This window comes from Perca fluviatilis, chromosome 15, assembly GCF_010015445.1.
Source record: "Perca fluviatilis chromosome 15, GENO_Pfluv_1.0, whole genome shotgun sequence".
Classification (NCBI taxonomy): Eukaryota; Metazoa; Chordata; class Actinopteri; order Perciformes; family Percidae; genus Perca; species Perca fluviatilis.
Genome location: NC_053126.1, coordinates 9,301,953 through 9,323,130, shown reverse-complemented (window position 1 = coordinate 9,323,130; position 21,178 = coordinate 9,301,953). Strand labels below are relative to the sequence as shown.

General features: G+C 39.1%; 2 pseudogenes and 4 gene segments (V, D, J or C); all 6 read left to right on the top strand.

The window, feature by feature from the left end:
• Positions 1 to 3,237: 3,237 nt before the first annotated feature.
• On the top strand, positions 3,238 to 3,844 carry LOC120574361. The segment is given in 2 exon segments: positions 3,238 to 3,321; positions 3,453 to 3,844. Coding segments are annotated over 2 exon segments (438 nt in total).
• A 1,562-nt stretch (positions 3,845 to 5,406) lies between these two features.
• LOC120574620 lies at positions 5,407 to 5,880 on the top strand (annotated as a pseudogene).
• Positions 5,881 to 7,037: 1,157 nt separating this feature from the next.
• LOC120574653 lies at positions 7,038 to 7,465 on the top strand (annotated as a pseudogene).
• A 7,286-nt stretch (positions 7,466 to 14,751) lies between these two features.
• Positions 14,752 to 16,367, top strand: LOC120574360. The segment is given in 3 exon segments: positions 14,752 to 14,897; positions 14,995 to 15,253; positions 16,295 to 16,367. Coding segments are annotated over 3 exon segments (375 nt in total).
• A 1,177-nt stretch (positions 16,368 to 17,544) lies between these two features.
• On the top strand, positions 17,545 to 18,094 carry LOC120574634. The segment is given in 2 exon segments: positions 17,545 to 17,603; positions 17,693 to 18,094. Coding segments are annotated over 2 exon segments (342 nt in total).
• A 1,398-nt stretch (positions 18,095 to 19,492) lies between these two features.
• Positions 19,493 to 21,178, top strand: part of LOC120574359 — a gene marked incomplete at its 3' end in the record, with an annotated part of 37,351 nt that continues 35,665 nt past the window's right edge. The window contains 1 exon segment of the V gene segment in view: positions 19,493 to 19,625. Coding sequence covers positions 19,583 to 19,625 — 43 coding nt within the window.

Here is a 21,178-nt window from a genome sequence, read left to right as displayed (position 1 = left end):
TGCAATATACGAAGCTCAACGCTAGATGGGAGTAATTCCTACCCATTGGACCTTTAAGTATTTGAGTCCCCCCACCCCTTACAAAGCACTTTGATATATCTACATTATATCTCTATATATTTTAGATTTTACTTTAAACTGATGAGTAAATATTTATTCAGTTCAGATGTTACATTACTAAAGTATTAGAGTTTCTTCATTTGTCAAATCATTATCTACTGTAATACTAAATTGCCAAAGTCATAATGTTATAATAGTATAAAATGGTGAAATGACAATAACTTAATTGTCAAACATTATAGTAGATGTTGATCTGAATGAAATTGTATATGATAGTAAATACTCCATGTGCTGCCTATTGTTCTCAAAATGATGAATGAGAAACAGAGTCTTGATCACAAGATTAATTATAAATTAACACATTTTAATAACCCTTATATATACAGTATGTGAATGTGTCAGATGCCATTTGTGTATTATTTGAATATATTTGGTTGTGGTGTTAATACTGAAACATTTTACACAAATCAAAACAAGTCAGACAAAGGCCAAAGGACTCAGTTTCATTAAATATCTCCAGTCCAGATGTTTCCTCCCTGGGGGGAGGCGGACGGAGGGGCTGGACAGGTGAAGATTTTCGCTGATCTAGATTAAACATAGTTTTGAATTTTGTTACACCTAAATTCATGTAATTTTTATATCTTGACAGGTGTTGTTGGGGTCAGACTCTGACAGAATCTGAACCAGCGGTTAAAAGACCTGGAGAATCCCACAGATTGACCTGTACAACATCTGGATTGTCATTCAGTAGCTACTATATGGCCTGGATAAGACAGGGCTCCTGGAAAGGACTGGACTGGAGTGGATTACGAGTATCCACAGTACTAACATCTTCTACGCTCAATCAGTTACAAGCCGGTTTACCATCTCCAGAGACGACCGCAGAGAGCAGCTGTATCTGCAGATGAACAGTCTGAAGACTGAAGATTCTGCTGTTTATTATTGTGCTCGAGACCCACAGTGACTGGAGTTGGTTCAGCAGCTGTACAAAATCCTACAGTACCTTACTCATTCTTTTTATTGGGCTCATCTCTTTAATATAATGCAATCCAATATGGCCCAATAGAGAAGATCCAATATTTTTCATAATGACTGTTTATAATGTTTATAATGTTCTGGTCAACAGAAATGCACCTGAATAATTTGTACCTGTATTGTGCCTGTACAACATGTACAATTCTGCTCTACCTTGTCAGCATTGCCCAATAAAACCAAAGATTAGCTGTTTAGAGCATTCAATCACCCCTTGTCAGTTGCTGATATATATTGACATGATTTCTGCTTCTCGACAGGAACATGGCTGGGATCTTAATATAAGGTATATCCAATTTAATTGAAACATGTCAGATAAAAAATAATTGTTTTGACTTAGAGAAATAAAAAAGAAACAATCACATTTCATTCATACATTAAATATACCCACTTCTTCATGAGACTCAATGGCGGCTGGAGGCAATCCCCAAGTGACATTAGGGAGAGGCAAGCGGATACATCGTGACAGGTGGTCGACAATCAATCACAGGGCTCATTTACATTTTCACCAAACAAGAACTGAATGCCAAGCCTAATCTAGTGCTATCCTCCTAGTGAGGAGGAGTCAATGCAAATCTCAGATATCTTCACCTCTACTTATCTGGGGGGGGGTGCAAAAAAAAAAAAGAACAGGTGGACACACAGTTTAACGATGATGGACTATAGGACAGGACTGCTGCTTTTAACTCTCTGCTGGGCAGGTGAAGATTTTCACTGATATTGATTTGACACAGTTTTAATTTCTATAACTGACATATTTCACATTTTCTTTTTGTCCTTACAGGTGTTAATGGTCAGACTCTAATAGAATCTGAACCAGTGGTTAAAGACCTTAAAGATCTTTAATTTCAATTTATTGAATTTATTTAAATGATAGCCCCTTGAGATGTAGCATATCACTTTAGAGGGGGTCCTATCAATTATCACTTCCTTACAAAACAGCCAAAGACAGCAAAACAATCCTTGTCCAGCTATGAATAAAATAAATACTACATACACATTTCAGCCATGTGGCATCTAAAGTGGGAGTCACAAATAATGTTACATTTTCTTTCAAAAAACCATAGAATGCTTCTGTCTCAAGTTTCTCTGTCCTCTATATGGAAACACTTAGTTCTGCTTATCTCTTTGATTTTGACTGACTGCCACTAAAACTACAATTTTATACTCCGACCCTTTGAGAGCTTGCTTCACCCCAACAAAAATAGAACATTTAGGTGCTGGATCAGCAGTGACTGCTTTTTCATGTATTCATTTAATTGTATAGTTCTCCATTTCATCATTTCAAATCAATCTCAATATAAACAGCGAGAAGACTGAAGGAGCTGCTGTTTATTCTTGTGTATGTAAGCCATTGGGTTGGAAGCTGAATGGATACTGTAGTAATACTGCAATAAGGCAAACTTTTACTTCATTGGCTCTTGGAGGAACCTTGGCTGCACTGGATCTGTCAGAAACCAGGGAAAGGACTGGAATGGATCGGACGCATCGATAGCGGAACTGGCACAATATTTGCTCAAAGTGTCCAAGGCCAGTTTTCCATCACCAAAGACACTTCCCAAAAATCGTGTGCACTTAGAGGTTAAGAGTCTGAAACAAGAAGACTCTGCAGTTTATTATTGTGCACGAGAGCCACAGTGACACACAACACTACTAAGCTGTACAACAACTGAGTAACACTGATCTCTGTGTGAGAAGCACTGAAGCATGTCAGGGCTGTGAAAACACATGTTCCACTGAATGATTGACAATTTATAATGAAAGATATGTCATCAATAAAAACTGTATTTGTCAGCATGTTTATCATGACTCAGAGCCTGCACTTGAAAAATATTATTGGAATTAGAAAATAAATTCAATATATTATAATATAAGCTCTTTCCTAAAAATATAGCTCTACAGAGATGCAAACCACCAACAGACCTGCAAAGATACCCAGCACCCATGTGACTCAACCACACATTTAACATTACAACATTAATTTGTGAGTTCATTTAACATAAATTACAGATAATCCTTAATTGTTTTAATTTTTTGGTTATATGATAAAACATTACAAAAAGGAGCCACTCCCTCCCCATGGTATCCTGATGCAAATCTTCAGTCTGTGCAGTGTACTTCTGTCCTGCTGACTGATCTTGTACTTTGTGTGGAGCATCAGATGTCACATCTCCAGCCTCAGGATGATGAACACACTCACTCTTCTGCTGGTTGCTCTCTCTCTGCCCTGTGAGTTCTCCTGCTTCTTGCTGTGTTATCTTTTCTCAGACAACATGGACTGATGGTCAGTCAGTGACACCAGAAAACTTCCCAGATGATTCATTTCTTCTGTGTTTCCTCTCTCCCTTTTATTTCATCAGGTTGTACAAGTCAGAGTATGGAGTCCATTCCCTCCAGTTCAGTAGTGAAAAACCCTGGGGAGACTCTCAGTCTCTCCTGCAGGGGATCTGGCTTCACCTTTAGCTGCTGTGTTATGAGCTGGATCAGACAACCTGCAGGAGAAGGACTGGAATGGATAGGGAACGGATACTCCTCTGCAAGTAGTAACACTTATGCCAGCAGTGTGCAGGGCCGTGTAGAAATCAGTAGAGATGACAGCAACAGCATGGTGTATCTGAGACTGTCCAACTTAAAGCCAGAGGACTCTGCTGTGTATTACTGTGCCAGAGAAACACACTGGTTAAAGGAAGCAGAGAGGCTTGACAAAAACCTCAGACAAATTATTTTCCCAAGAACCTACAGGTGGCAGTAGAAGATAGGACGATCACTTCCATCAGCAGTGCTAGTAGCTCCATCTACTACTCTCAGTCAGTCAAAGGCGCGCTTACCATCTCCAGCAGGGACGGTTCTACATTGAATTACACCCAGGGTGAGAGACCCCCTTATATATATATATATATATATATATATATATATATATATATATATATATATATATATATATATATATATGTACTAAGAATATATACAATCAGATATATACAAAATCTAACAAGAGCAGAGAGCAACAATAATATAAAATATTAAGAATAATATACAAATAAAATATAGAATAAATAGGCTTATTCTAAATAGCACAAATCGTTCACCACACAAATGTAAAACCACACTAAAGAAAATATAAAGTATTACACTATAGCACTAAGAACAGAGAATAGAAAACACAAATTAAAACTAAAACCTGACCTTTATGGCTTTCCTTAATGCATGATCATCAATGATGAAATCTGCTCCCCTATTGAGTGATTGCGTATTGACGGATGATGAGCCGTTGCTGGGACATGGTTGACCTCAGGTATGACTAGATCAACTTTAGTTTGGAAAAGCTCCTCTCTGCTGGAGCCACAGTGACTGGCAGAGTAAGTGCAGTCCTCAGGGCAGTCCAAAAGTTGGGATAGATCTCCGATAGATCCCTATCATGCATAAAGTGATGAGCTAAGGAGGCTCCTGGTCCCCCGTTCCCCCTTGTCCCCCCTTGTCCCCCTTGTCCCCCCTTGTCCCCCTTGTTCCATTTGCAAGACCCAGAGGTGAACTGTCCCCAGCCGCACCCCTCCTCTTTTCCTTTCTCACACGGCTTCTGTGCACAGAATGCGTCTCGCTGCAGCGAGATGCTCCTCTCTCAGCAAGCAGGACACCTGCAGCTGCAGAGGTGCCAATTTGCCAATTCCCCCACCGGTGAAATGATAGATAACAGAAACCCGCCACGGCACAGAGGATTTAAAAAAAAAATGTAAGTTCTCGTGCTGCCCCCATGAGTCATGAAAAAGTGCTGCCCGGTTTTCCCCTACAAAAACCTGCCACCGATCTCCAGAGAAAACAGCAGAGAGCAGGTGCATCTGCAGATGAACAGTCTGAAGTCTGAAGATTCTGCTGTTTATTATTGTGCTCGAGAGCCACAGGGGACACAGGAAGGAGCAACGCTGTACAAAAACTCAACATGTCAAAACAAGTCAAATCTTTGCTTGCAGTCTGCAGTCTCAATAAAACTGTTGAAGGTTTTATTGCAGCTCCCCTATAAGTACTTAAAGCAGACATTACATATTCTGTTGATCTGAGTTTAACAGAATTTCAAGTTTTGTGAAGAATTAATAAACATTAAAGTAACTTTGTGTTAACTTTGCTATGATAATAAAATAAATATGTGTCAGAATACATTTTCTTAACAAAAGTCCAGTTTTTGACTTCTTGTGACAGGACAGTCCATCCTTCTTTTATAGCCGGTCAGTGTCCTTCTCTATGCAAAGTGAACTTCCTCACAGTCTGCTATAAAGACTTGATATCATGCTGTCAGTTGCAGCAGAAGAAGAGAGCTCCCATCAGATCACCTTCAATAGCAACCATGTTCTCTGTAGCTCTGCTGCTGCTGCTGGCTGCTGGATCCTGTGAGTCTCACTGAGGCAGAGACACTGACAGTATGATCACAGCACACTGTTCACTGTTATTATACTGATTCAATACTCAACATGTTTTCCTCCACAGGTGTGAAGTGTGAACAGTTGACCCAGCCAGCCTCTGTGACTGTGCAGCCAGGTCAACGTCTGACCATCACCTGTCAGGTCTCTTATTCTCTTGGCTCCTACACAGCCTGGATCAGACAGTCTGCAGGGAAAGGACGTAGTGGATTGGAATGAAATATACTGGAGGTTCATACTACAAAGATTCCCTGAAGAACAAGTTCAGTATTGACTTAGGGACTTCCAGTAACACAGTGACTCTAAATGGACAGAATGTGCAGCCTGAAGACACTGCTGTGTATTACTGTGCCAGAGAGCCACAGTAACACAAACCATCAGTAGACCTGAACAAAACCCCTCAGAGCCTGAACACTTGTAACATGAAGCCACCAGAGGAGGAGCCCTCAGACCACTAATGGTTTCAACACCAGCTCACTGTTACAGTAAAGAGAGAAACAGACATATTTAGCAATAAAAAGTTAAGGAGATACAAAATATATTGTAATATACAAACATTAGAATATTAAATGTATAGTGAAGATATTTTTTCAAAAAGTGTCTTCTCTGTCTGACTCACACTATTCATGTGAATTCATGTCGTGAATTATTTCACCTCACAAGTATGTTTAAAAAAGACCTTCATCTCACAAGAAATGAAACATGAGTAATAGAATTTTTGAATTCCATTGTTGAATTGAATGAAAAACATGTATATTCATAGCATCCTTGTACTGAGGGGTTACATTTTTTTTAAATAAACATAACAGAAAATCAACAGTATGCAACTGTAATCAATATTTGTTAAGGTGTTATTTGGTGTTCTTTTAATTAAAATGTATTTAAAAATACTCTCTTTACGTTGTAAAACTGAATAAACTGCACAACATCAAAGACCACATCACAGGCTCCCACCCCGTCTTTGGAACTCTCTTCCTCCTCACATCAGTTAACGGGACTCTCTTTAACTGAAATCACTGTACTTTTATTTATGTCTTTATTAATGTTTTGTAAGGTGTCCTTGGATATCTTAAAAGGCCCCAACAAATAAAATGTATTATTGTTATTATTATTAGAAAATTGCCAAAATCTTCATACTATGCATACTGTGTTTAATAATGAAGTATAATCTACTTAAATAATGTTTTTGTCAGCCTATTAGCGTCATTGCTCATGCATTGTAAACATTCATTCTCCAGTTTCACAAAGTTAATCACTTCAGGGGTAGTGTAAAAGTGTCAAAGCCTTCACATGATGCAGACTGTTGTCAATAGTATATAATGTGTTTGTCAGCCTATTGCACAAAGTATACTGATGGAATGTCTCCGCATTACAGTAAACATTCATTTTCCAGTTTCACCAAACAGTGACTGAGATCAAAGTCAGATCAGGTCCCTTCCTGTGAGGAGGAGTCGATGCAAAACTCTGATATCTTCACCTCTACTTATCTGAGTGCAGAGAGGAGGACAGAGAACAGTGGACACACAGTTTAACATGATGGACTATAGGACAGGACTGCTGCTTTTAACTCTCTGCTGGGCAGGTGAAGATTTTCACTGATCTTGATTAAACATAGTTTTTAATTGTGTAACAACTAAATTCATGTGATGTTTTTTATATCTTGACAGGTGTTGATGGTCAGACTCTGACAGAATCTGAACCAGCGATTAAAAGACCTGGAGAATCCCACAGATTGATCTGTACAACATCTGGATTCACATTCAGTAGCTACTGGATGCACTGGATCAGACAGGCTCCTGGAAAAGGACTGGAGTGGATTGCGGGTATCTACAGTAGTACTAGCATCTACTCTCAGTCAGTTCAAGGCCGGTTTACCATCTCCAGAGACCGACAGCAGAGAGCAGCTGTATCTGCAGATGAACAGTCTGAAGACTGAAGATTCTGCTGTTTATTATTGTGCTCGAGACCCACAGTGACTGGAGTTGGTTGAGCAGCTGTACAAAAATCCTACAGTATTCTTACTGGCCTGATGAAGCCAAATAATGAAGATGATATATGAATTCAATATTTATAATATATATTTTATACATTATATTTTTAATATTACTACTTTTACTATTTCTACGTTTTTTTCCATTTTTAGATAATATATTACCCTTTGTCTCTTCATTATTTAACGTCCTGCTTTCCTGAGAAATATTATGACTCAACATTAAACACACAAAAACACAATAAAGATCACTTGTTGGTAAAAGTGCCAAAAACATCACAACAATCTGGTTGCTTAAATTAAACTACTTCAACTCCTGCAGTAAGAAACATTTCTTGTCTTTCCTCATCCTCCCTGGGCTGATAAACTCTGCACTGTCTCACATGACTAATGTCCTCCAGGTCAAGTCATTCAAAATGAGACAACACAGACATTTGAGTATGATTGTTGTATGACTGGCTTTTACAAATTCTGAATAAAAACAAGTAAAAATCATGCTGAATGTTATTTGATGATTTTATTTCTGACATAACCACACACATATGAAGGTAAAATATGTTGTTTATTACAGAAGAGTAACTTGTAAATGGATGAACTACAATAGTTTTCATCTTTGTTAAAGGATTTATTTTTTTTCATTTTGTCATGTTTCAGTTCCTGAGCAGCTGTTTTCCTCTAAAAGGCTCCAAGTTTCTGTGTATGTCTGTTTCTTTAAACATCTGCAAACACTGAAACCATTAAAGAATCTTTTAAAAGCTGCAAAATATATTATTATTCACATGATTCATGCTGCGGTCAATGTATCTATGTTTGCACCAAATACAGTCAGTAAGCAAATATATGAAAAAATAAATGCAGGTAGCAGCTACTACACAGCTTGGATCAGACAGCATGCAGGGAAAGGACTGGAGTGATTCTACATGGTGGTGTTACATCCACCAAACTACAAAGATTCACTGAAGAACAAGTTCAGTATCGAATTACAACCCAGTCTCACGGCAGTTCGTGTAAATGTCCACGTTATTCTTAATCTATTTATACGTGTTCACAGAGACGTTTTTTACGTGTAAATGTCACATTATTTTTTACGTGTAAATGTCACATTATTTTCTCGGGGAAAGGACGCCGGGAGGCGGCCGAAAAGGTCGCTCCATAAGCCGGGAGGACCTCGCGAGGCGCCCGCTGGGGACCCGCTGGGAGGCGGCCGAAGCGACGCTCCATAAGCCGGAGGCGCCCGCGACGGTCCCGAGGGCGGCCCGCTGGGGACGCCCACAATAACGGGATGGCGGAGGTTGGGTTTAGGAAAAACTTTACGGGGAAAGGGCGCCTTAAACGCCGGGAGATGCGCCACAGTAACACGCGGGACAAAACGTCACATGCCATCCCGCTTCGCCCGGGTGAAAGTCCTGTGTTGTTGGACCCATCCACCACCCGACCAACCTCCTCACGCGGATTTTCGGCTTTTTATATTACTCCCTACAATTTCGTGCTGTGGCCACAAAATATGCTTCCCATTGAAATACATTACTTCATATTTTCGTGTTGTCCACCACGTAAAAAACGACAAAAACGTCTCCGTGAACACGTATCAATAGATTCAAATAACGTCACATTTACACGAACTTCCATGAGACCGGGCCGAATTAAGACTCTCCCAGTGACTCATCAGCAGACCTGAACAAAACCCTCAGAGCCTGAACACTTGTAACATGAAGCCACCAGAGGAGGAGCCCTCAGACCACTAATGGTTTCAACACCAGCTCACTGTTACAGTAACAATCTAAAATGTGTTTGTCAGAAAACCAATTCCCACAATTCCACCACTACCCCTAGTCTTTTCAAGAGAACCATCTGGAAGGGCTTTAAAACTGAACTTGCCATTCAAAACTCTTTTCTTTATCCATTTCTGCTCAAGGGTTGTTTCTGCTAGCCACCCACAACATTACTGTGCATCGCTTCCTGGTTTCCCAAAACTAAAGAGCTCCGAGGCCCAAATCCCAAAACGCCGCATGCATTAATCCTACATAAAAACAACTAGTGGTGTTAAAAGAGTTTGTGTTAAAGTGATGGTTCGAGTAATTTCACCCTAGGGTCCCTTGCACCATGACCTCGAGCCAAACACCCCCACAGAAGCTTTTTCACCTGGGTGTAACATTTGGAGAGTTAGCGGAGTAGCGTTATAGGCTGAATAGCGCAGGGGCTAATGGACCCACTTTTGTATCTCGTAAATGACCCCACTAATAATGCCCGAAATGACACCAAACGTCTACAAGTAGTACATATAGGTTATGCTCTCATAAAACGATGGATTGGAAAGTTTGTAAGTACACCAGAAGTTTATGAACACTTGCCCGCTCTCTTCAGCTCTCTGCTGCTGCTGCTGCTGCTACCTGCAGTTAGACGAATGCTTAGGGCCGCGGTCTACAAATTACTACACCAAAAGAGATACAACAAAAATATTTATTCATTTAATGATTAAATAAGGTAATGTCTCCAAACTTACCTCAGTTATTACTTGTATCCTGCTGGTTATACTACAGCACTTACTTAAAAAAAGTTAAATTAAAAATATTGTTGTTGCATCTCTTTTCGGTGTTGTAATTTGTCGACGGCCCTAAGCACTCCTGCCTTACAGCAGCAACAACAACAGCAGAGAGCAGAAGCCAGCAGGCAAGTGTTATTTACATAAAAGTGCAAAAACATCACAACGATCTGGTTGCTTAAAGTAAACTACTTCAACTCCTGCAGTAAGAAAGATTTCTTGTCTGTCCTCAGATCCCGTTCTTATAGATATATTCTTAGAAAAAAATACAATGTTTTAGCTTTTGTTGTTTTTAATAAAATCATGAAAATGTGCCCTGAAAAATATAGTCATTATTAACCACCAACAATAACCATTATATACATTAAAAAAATTCAACAATCCTTGTCCCATTATGAATAAAATAAATACTACATACACATTTCAGCCATGTGGCATCTAAACCAGGAGTGACAAATAATGTTACATTTTCTTTCATAAAAACCATAGAATGCTTCAGTCTCAAGTTTCTCTGTCGTCTATATGGAAACACTTAGTTCTGCTTATCTCTTTGATTTTGACTGACTGCCACTCAAACTACAATTTTATACTCCGGACCCTTTGAGAGCTTGCTTCACCCCAACACAAATAGAACATTTAGGTGCTGGATCAGCAGTGACTGATTCTTCATTTATTCATTTAGTTGTATAGTTCTCCATTTCATCATTTCAAATCAATTTCAATATAAACAGCTAGAAGACTGAAGGAGCTGCTGTTTATTCTTGTGTATGTAAGCCATTGGGTTGGAAGCTGAATGGATACTGTAGTAATACTGTAATAAGGCAAACTTTTACTTCCTTGGCTCTTGGAGGAAAAAACTATGTATTCATGTGTCACATTGTTTTCTCTATTAGCAGTAATCCACCTCACTTAGGTGAACAATAACATTTTAAATTAACGTCTTAGACTGACATTACAGCTTGTACTGTATACATTGAACTACACACCACACAATCTTTCCCTCTTAGAAATGCACACTGTTGAAAAACTGTCCAAACACACTGAAAATAAGAGAAACAATGAACAACATATTTATCTCAGTCTGTTTTGAAAATCTTTCTCTCTCTTTCTCTCTCTCTCTCTCAGAGTCCAGCACTCCTTTTCTGACAGAAAACTGTATCTCCCACTGATAAAATGTAAATTCACACAGTGATGCATAATCACCACCCATTTTGTCAACACAATATATAATCCCCATAACAGCCTCTGCAGGTGCAGACTGAGTCAAGTTCCCACCATGACAGTTGTACAGAGTGTCCTCCTCTTGGCTCTCATTTCAGGTGAGTGAAGTCGGTGTTGAGCGAAGGAGGAGAAAAGGAGCTTTGGATGTCGGCTGGCTCCCTGTAATCTAAACTCTGTCTCTTCCAGCTGCTCAGGGCCAGTCCCTCACCTCCTCAGAGCCAGTGGTGAGCAGAGCTGGACAACCAGTCACTCTGTCCTGTAAGTGTGGACCGACTGTTTCTAGCTTGGCTGCACTGGATTCGTCAGAAAACCAGGGAAAGGACTGGAATGGATCGGACGATCGATAGCAGAACGGGCACAATATTTGCCCAAAGTGTCCAAGGCCAGTTTTCCATCACCTAAGACACTTCCCAAAAATCGTGTGCACTTAGAGGTTAAGAGTCTGAAACAAGAAGACTCTGCAGTTTATTATTGTGCACGAGAGCCACAGTGACACACAACACTACTAAGCTGTACAACAACTGAGTAACACTGATCTCTGTGTGAGAAGCACTGAAGCATGTCAGGGCTGTGAAAACACATGTCTACTGAATGATTGACAGTTTATAATGAAAGATATGTCATCAATAACAACTGTATTTGTCAGCATGTTTATCATGACTCAGAGCCTGCATTTATAAAAAGATTATTGGAATTAGAAAATAAATATAAACTCTTTCTTAAAAATATAGCTCTACAGAGATGCAAACCACCAACAGAGATGCAAAATGCCCAGCACCCATGTGACTCAACCACACATTTTACATGAGATCATTAATTTGTGAGTACATTTAACATAAACCTTACAGATAATCCTTCATTTTTTGGTTATATGATAAAACACTACAAAAAGGAGCCACTCCCTCCCCATTATGTCCTGATGCAAATCTCCAGTCTGTGCAGTGTACTTCTGTCCTGCTGACTGCTCTTGTACTTTTTGTGGAGCATCAGATGTCACATCTCCAGCCTCAGGATGATGAACACACTCACTCTTCTGCTGGTTGCTCTCTCTCTGCACTGTGAGTTCTCCTGCTTCTTGCTATGTTATCTTTTCTCAGAAAACTTCCCAGATGATTAATTTCTTCTGTGTTTCCTCTCTCCCTTTTATTTCATCCGGTTGTACAAGTCAGAGTATGGAGTCCATTCCTTCCAGTTCAGTAGTGAAAAGCCCTGGGGAGACTCTCAGTCTCTCCTGCAGGGGATCTGGCTTCACATTTAGCTGCTGTGTTATGAGCTGGATCAGACAACCTGCAGGAGAAGCACTGGAATTGATAGGGAGCGGATACTCTACTTCAAGCAGAAACACTTATGCCAGCAGTGTTCAGGGCCGTGTAGAAATCAGTAGAGATGACAGCAACAGCATGGTGTATCTGAGACTGTCCAACTTAAAGCCAGAGGACTCTGCTGTGTATTACTGTGCCAGAGAAACACACTGGTTAAAGGAAGCAGAGAGGCTTGACAAAAATCTCAGACAAATAATTTTCCCAAGAACCTACAGGTGGCAGTAGAAGATAAGACGTCAGATGATACTAAGGAGAATATGACAGTGTCTCTAAACACACACACACAAATTCATGACCACAATGGAAGCAACAGCTGATGTCGTGGTTAGTTACTTCCTGTTTTTTAGGTTTTTTTTTATCTTTATTTTATTTTAATAGTCAATTTAGATAGGGACAGTGCATATGGACATCAGTACAAGTACACAATGTAGATATGCTAGAGTTAGCACCATAGCTAATTTCCATCTATTGTCCCTAGGCAGATACATAAAAATAAAAACATGAAGATGTAACAAGCATGCAACACCCTCATAGTTTGAGACGCAAGACAAACACTAACAACAACAGTCAAGACAAAATACAACATAACATACATTGTTACACATAGTGAAACCTGTGAGGCAGTTAAAAGTTAAAAGTGAGTGCAGCTTTGGTTTTCTAAAAGCCAGAATTTTAAATGAGTTTTAAAATTGATGTATGTGGGACGGCCCCTTATTGTGGAGGATAGGCTATTCCAATATTTATTTCTCTTTACTGACAAAACAGTTTGTCCAAAAGTGGTGCGCCTAAAGGTATTACACAGTCCCCCTTGGTGGAGGCCCTTGTACTACCACCACTCTCAAATCTTTGAAAGAAATCATTCAGTGGGGGTGGGGCACGATGATGTACAGCCCAAAACAGGCATACTTAAAAAATTAAAAATTCTCAAACCTCAATAGTAGTTTTCCAGTATGCTACCGCTGATGAAAAGATACGGCTTTTGTTACATTTGCTTTTCCACAAAAATGGTAAAATGGTAATAATGTTCCCTTTTTGATTTTGAACAACAGGTGTTGAGAATATAGTTGGACATTTATGCATAAATGATATATCCAGAATATGGATGGCCAGCAAATGCTGCTGATATATAAATACATCTAATTTGAGCATAATTTAATCTATCTTCCTTATTGAGAAAATCATATGTATAATAATATTATGAAAGAATGATATAAATCATATTTTCCAGAGATGTGCTGGGTTTCTGTTTGAGGAGGAGGAGTCAATGCAAATCTCTGATCTCTTCCATCTCTACATATGTGTTGCAGAGTGAAGGACACACACTAAATCACTGACATACACACTGTAGACTGGACAGAGACAACTGGCTTTAACAATGATAGGACCTGACTATTTGGTTGTTTTTCTCATCCTGTCATTTAACTGGGCAGGTAAGAACAATATACGTATTCTGACAAACATCCTGGTACCAGGACAATATGGCTGCATTACAGAAACTAATGAGCTGTTTACATGTCTGTAGGTACTGAGGGTCAAACACTGACTGAGTCTGAACCAGTGGTTAAAAGACCCTGGAGAATCCCACAGACTGACCTGTACATATTCTGGGTTTAGTGATAATATTGATAGCGCTTGGATCAGACAGGCTGCTGGAAAAGGACTGGAATGGATCGCTTACATCAGCGGTGGCAGTAGCATCTACTACTCTCAGTCAGTCAAAGGCCGGTTTACCATCTCCAGAGAAAACAACAGACAGCAGGTGTATCTGCAGATGAACAGTCTGAAGACTGAAGATTCTGCTGTTTATTATTGTGCTCGAGAGCCACAGTGACACAGGATGGATCAACGCTGTACAAAAACTCAACATGTCAAAACAAGTCAAATCTTTGCTTTCAGTCTGCAGTCTCAATAAAACTGTTTCCGGTTTTATTGCAGCTCTTCTATGTGTACTTAAAGCAGACATTACATATTCTGTTGATCTTAGTTTAACAGAATTTCAAGTTTTATGAAGAATTATTAAACATGAATGTAAACTTTGTGTTAACTTTGCTGTGATAATAAATACAATTTCATTCATGTGTCAGAATACATTTTCTTAACATAAGTCCAGTCTTTGACTACTTGTGACAGGACAGTCCATCTTTCTTTATAGCCTGTCAGTGTCCTTCTCTATGCAAAGTGAACTTCCTCACAGTCTGCTATAAAGACTTGATATCATGCTGTCAGTTGCAGCAGAAGAAGAGAAGCTCCCATCAGATCACCTTCAATAGCAACCATGTTCTCTGTAGCTCTGCTGCTGCTGCTGCGCTGCGGATCCTGTGAGTCTCACTGAGGCAGAGACACTGACAGTATGATCACAGCACACTGTTCACTGTTATTACACTGATTCAATACTCAACATGTTTTCCTACACAGGTGTGAAGTGTGAACAGTTGACCCAGCCAGCCTCTGTGACTGTGCAGCCAGGTCAACGTCTGACCATCACCTGTCAGGTCTCTTATTCTGTTAGCAGCTACTACACAGCTTGGATCAGACAGCCTGCAGGGAAAGGACTGGAGTGGATTGGAATGAAATATACTGGAGATTCATACTACAAAGATTCACTGAAGAACAAGTTCAGTATCGACTTAGAGACTTCCAATGGACAGAATGTGCAGCCTGAAGACACTGCTGTGTATTACTGTGCCAGAGAGCCACAGTAACACAAACCATCAGCAGACCTGAACAAAAACCCTCAGAGCCTGAACACTTGTAACATGAAGCCACCAGAGGAGGAGCCCCTCAGACCACTAATGGTTTCAACACCAGCTCACAGCCTGCACTCTTGCTTGACTTTAAATAATTTGGGGTTTCAATCACTGATCATTGTCTCTTCTCCCACCAAAAACTAAATTACATGTTTACATTGTTAAATGCACACAACTGAAACATGTTGAATGTCAGAGTTTTCCTGGAACAAATGCATGAAACCCTGTTCTTATTATCAGGACTCAAAATTCCAAATTTGAAAAAAAGGAGACATAAGATAATGTTTGTCGATCTCAAAACAAAAGAAAAACATTTTTCTAATGATAATTATCTTGATACATTTTATATATAAACAGTAACACTATTACATTATTTGTAATTATTTGTTACATTTACCAAAAACATCTGCCAAGTAAATAAATGTGTTCAAATGTTACAGAGTGACTTACAGTACAACATAATAATGGCATTATGTAAATATAATCTGAATTCTAACATAAAGTAAGATTATTCTTACTGTGAGAATAACACAAATTGTGTTAAGGAGAAAGCCGTAACATGAAAATATGTTTTGAGGAGAGATTAAACAAAAGACACTGTTCAATGAAAAGGAGGAGTCAATGCAAAACTCAGATATCTTCCACCTCTACTTATCTGAGTGCAGAGAGGAGGACAGAGAACAGTGGACACACAGTTTAACATGATGGACTATAGGACAAGACTGCTGCTTTTAACTCTCTGCTGGGCAGGTGAAAATTTCACTGATCTTTGTTAAACATAGTTCTAAATTGTGTAACAACTAAATTCATGTAATGTTTTTTTATATATATATATCTTGACATACTTGATGTTTTTTATCCCTCTTGACAGGTGTTGATAGTCAGACTCTGACAGAATCAGAGCCAGCGATTAAAAGACCTGGAGAATCTCACAGATTGACCTGTACAACATCTGGATTCACATTTAGTAGCTACTACATGGACTGGATCAGACAGGGTCCTGGAAAAAGACTGGGTTGCTACTATCACTCATACCAGTAGCAACATGTACTACTCTCAGTCAGTCCAAGGCCGGTTTACCATCTCCAGAGACAACAGCAGAGAGCAGCTGTATCTGCAGATGAACAGTCTGAAGACTGAAGATTCTGCTGTTTATTATTGTGCTCGAGACCCATAGTGACTGGAGTTGGTTGAGCAGCTGTACAAAAAATCCTACAGTACTCATTCTTTCAGGCTGGTAGTGCACAAGTCTGAAATATCTTTTCATAAAATGTATATATTTACACATTTTATATTACATTGTTGTTGTTTTTCAGGTTGTTAAGTTGTTTTATATTCTGTAATTTTATGTTTTTATTGTAAATTAATAATCCTCCTAGTCACAAACTTGAAAACACATTAAAAACACAATAAAGATCACTCCTTGATACAAGGTCCAAAGACAGCCCAACAATCTGGTTGCTGAAATTAAACATCCACAAATACTTTACATTTCTACAAAGTAAGACAAAATTATGTCTGTAAATGATATGATGTGAAATCTATGAGAATGAAAAATAATGTTACTGTTTCTTTTATAAAATCACTAGAGGACAGTCAGTGTCTAGTTTCTCTCTCCTCTGTTACTCAAAGGAGAAACTCAGATCTGCTGTTCTCATTGATCTTAACTGACTGATACTCAAACTCTGAAAAGATTCATATTGCTCTGTAATAAAATCAATAGTTAAATAATAATATGTCACTCTTTCCATCATATACTGTAATTTCATTGAAATTATTTCAAAGAGAAAACAGCTGAAATTGGAGATGAGTGATGACAGCATTTAATGTTATTGTTTAGAGTGAATTTACTTGTATCATGTATGGAGATAAAATTTTTATATAAAGAAGGTTATTAATGTTTGAAGATAGAATAATAATATAGTCATTAAGGAATTATTGTTGTGTATTAACACAAAGAAAGTCTAGAAAATAAGTGAAGACAATATTGACAGTTTAATGCAATAAAGTTATCTGTACCTAGATATGAAGAAATCAATAATAACACACATATTTTCACTCTGCAGATATAATAACACTGAACAAACTCTTCTATTGACTCCAGTTAGACCAACATTGATGCTTCATATGTTTGATTTTATAGTGACAAACACAGTGACCTTCCTTGTTTCTCAGCTATAAAAACATCACATCAGGCTGTCAGTGGAGTTCACAGCACGTCAGTTTCAACATAAACCATGTTCTCTGAAGCTCTGCTGCTGCTGTTGGCAGCTGGATGTGAGTCTCTCTGGATTTGTTCAAGTCAACAGTTCTTCTTTTGCATTATAACTTGATCATTTGTTACAAAACATTTCCTTTTTTAACAGGTGTGAAGTGTGAACAGTTGACCCAGCCAGCCTCTGTGACTGTGCAGCCAGGTCAACGTCTGACCATCACCTGTCAGGTCTCTTATTCTGTTGGTAGCTATGCTACAGCTTGGATCAGACAGCCTGCAGGGAAAGGACTGGAGTGGATTGGATGGAAATATACTGGAGGTTCACACTACAAAGATTCCCTGAAGAACAAGTTCAGTATCGACTTAGAGACTTCCAGCAAGACAGTGACTCTAAATGGACAGAATGTGCAGCCTGAAGAACTGGTGTATTACTGTGCCAGAGAGCCACAGTAACACAAACCATCAGTAGACCTGAACAAAAACCCCTCAGAGCCTGAACACTTGTAACATGAAGCCACCAGAGGAGGAGCCCTCAGACCACTAATGGTTTCAACACCAGCTCACTGTTACACTAAAGAGAGAAACAGTCTTAGGTTCTTATTTAAATGTAACATTATCAGTAAAACAATCAATTTAAATACTCTGACATAACAATCAGTGATACATATACAACCTTTCATGTGATGGATTACATTCTTTGATTTAACTACAGTATGAATGAATCGTTTCTCTTCTATCATATCATTATTTACTTTTCATTAACAATCAAACAATTTACCCTTCTCAACTACTTGGGTGGAGTGATATCCTTGCAGAACCTGAGAAGCTCTGTGGTGAGGAGCAGAGAGTTCGCTTGGAGTTCGCTCAGTCAAAATGTGTGTGGTGTTATTTTGTCAGTTATTGGGAGCAGTAGGATAGATGGAGCCAATTACATCCAGGATCTGTGTTAAGCGAGGCTAGCGGTGGGTGAGTCAGACAGAGTTACGACATACCGCGGAGATGAGAAGGGTACATATGGACTTATCTAACTCTGGGGGATACGGTGAATAAGCGCGTAATAAGTCCCAATAAGTAGCCGTGTTCCTTTAACAATGATCAGACTTGATTATTTGGTTGTTTTTCTCATCCTGTCATTTAACTGGGCAGGTAAGAACAAAAGATGTTTTTCTGAAAAACCTCCTGGTACAACGACAACATGGCTGCATTACAGTAACTAATGAGCTGTTTAAATGTCTGTAGGTACTGAGGGTCAAACACTGACTGAGTCTGAACCAGTGGTTAAAAGACCTGGAGAATCCCACAGACTGACCTGCACATATTCTGAGATTGGTGGTAATATTCATAGTGCTTGGATCAGACAGGCTGCTGGAAAAGGACTGGAATGGATCGCTTACATCAGCAGAAGCAGCAGCAGCATCTACTACTCTCAGTCAGTTCAAGGCCGGTTTACCATCTCCAGAGATGACACCAGAGAGCAGCTGTATCTGCAGATGAACAGTCTGAAGACTGAAGATTCTGCTGTTTATTATTGTGCTCGAGAGCCACAGTGACACAGGAAGGAGCTGAGAACTCAACATGTCAAAACAAGTCAAAACTATTTTTTCTTTTCTCATTCACAGAGTAAGCTCCAGTTCAACGTCATCAACACAGTCAGAGAAACAATCATTCAGAAAACTGTTTTCTTTTTATTCAACATAGTTTAATATTACAACCCCAAAAAAAAAAAAAAAAAAAAATTACACAAAAAAAAAATTGTCAGATTAACTTTGCTGTTATAATAAAATATTACATTTTCTTTCAGAATCAGAATATGTTATTGATCCACTCAGGGAAATTATTTAGTTGCAGTGTCAAATTACATGTTCATAACACAATTCCAAGCATTGACAACTTCTGACAGTCCATCCTTCTTTTATAGTCTGTCAGTGGCCTTCTCTATGCAAAGTGAACTTCCTCACAGTCTGCTATAAAGACTTGATATCATGCTGTCAGTTGCAGCAGAAGAAGAGAAGCTCCCATCAGATCACCTTCAATAGCAACCATGTTCTCTGTAGCTCTGCTGCTGCTGCTGGCTGCTGGATCCTGTGAGTCTCACTGAGGCAGAGACACTGACAGTATGATCACAGCACACGTTCACGTTATTGTTACACTGATTCAATACTCAACATGTTTTCCTCCACAGGTGTGAAGTGTGAACAGCTGACCCAGCCAGCCTCTGTGACTGTGCAGCCAGGTCAACTGTCTGACCATCAACTGTCAGGTCTCTTATTCTGTTGGTAGCTATCGCACAGCTTGGATCAGACAGCCTGCAGGAAAGGACTGGAGTGGATTGGAATGAAATATACTGGAGATTCATACTACAAAGATTCCCTGAAGAACAAGTTCAGTATCGACTTAGAGACTTCCAGCAACACAGTGACTCTAAATGGACAGAATGTGCAGCCTGAAGACACTGCTGTGTATTACTGTGCCAGAGAGCCACAGTAACACAAACCATCAGTAGACCTGAACAAAAACCCCTCAGAGCCTGAACACTTGTAACATGAAGCCACCAGAGGAGGAGCCCTCAGACCACTAATGGTTTCAACACCAGCACACAGCCTGCACTCTTGCTGGAGTTTAAATAATTTGGGGTTTCAATCACTGATCATTGTCTGTTCTCCCACAACAAAAACTGATGTACATGTTTACATTGTTAAATGCACACAACTGAAATGTGTTGGATGTTACAGTTTTCCTGGACCAAATGCATGAAACCCTGTTCTTATTATCAGGACTAAAAATTTCAAATTTGAAAAAAGGATACATAAGATAATGTTTGTCGATCTCAAACCAAGCATACATGGTGATTTAATAAACAAAAAAATATTTTGTAATGATCTTTAACTTGATAACTTTATATATAAACAGTAACACTGTTACATTATTCGTAAGTTGCATTTAACTAAAAACATCAAGCCAAGTAAATAAGTGTGTTCAAATGTTAGAGTGACTTACAGTAAAACATGGATAATAATGACATTATGTTAAAAATGTAAATAGAATCTGAATTCTAAGATACAGTAAGATTATTCTTACTGTAAGACTAACACAAATTACGTTAAGGAGAAAGACGTAATATGAAAATATGTTTTGAGGAAAGATTGAACAAAGGACACTGTTCAATCAAAAGGAGGAGTCAATGCAAAACTCAGATATCTTCCACCTCTACTTATCTGAGTGCAAAGAGGAGGAAAGAACAGTGGACACACAGTTTAACATGATGGACTATAGGACAGGACTGCTGCTTTTAACTCTCTGCTGGGCGGGTGAAGATTTTCACTGATCTTGATTAAACATAGTTTTGAATTGTGTAACAACTAAATTCATGTGATGTTTTTTTCATATCTTGACGGGTGTTGATGGTCAGACTCTGACAGAATCTGAGCCAGCAGTTAAAAGACCTGGAGAATCCCACAGATTGACCTGTACAACATCTGGATTGTCATTTAGTAGCTACTATATGGCCTGGATCAGACAGGCTCCTGGAAAAGGACTGGAGTGGGTTGCAGTATCTACAGTAGCTACATTACTACTCTCAGTCAGTTCAAGGCCGGTTCACCATCTCCAGAGACGACAGCAGAGAGCAGCTGTATCT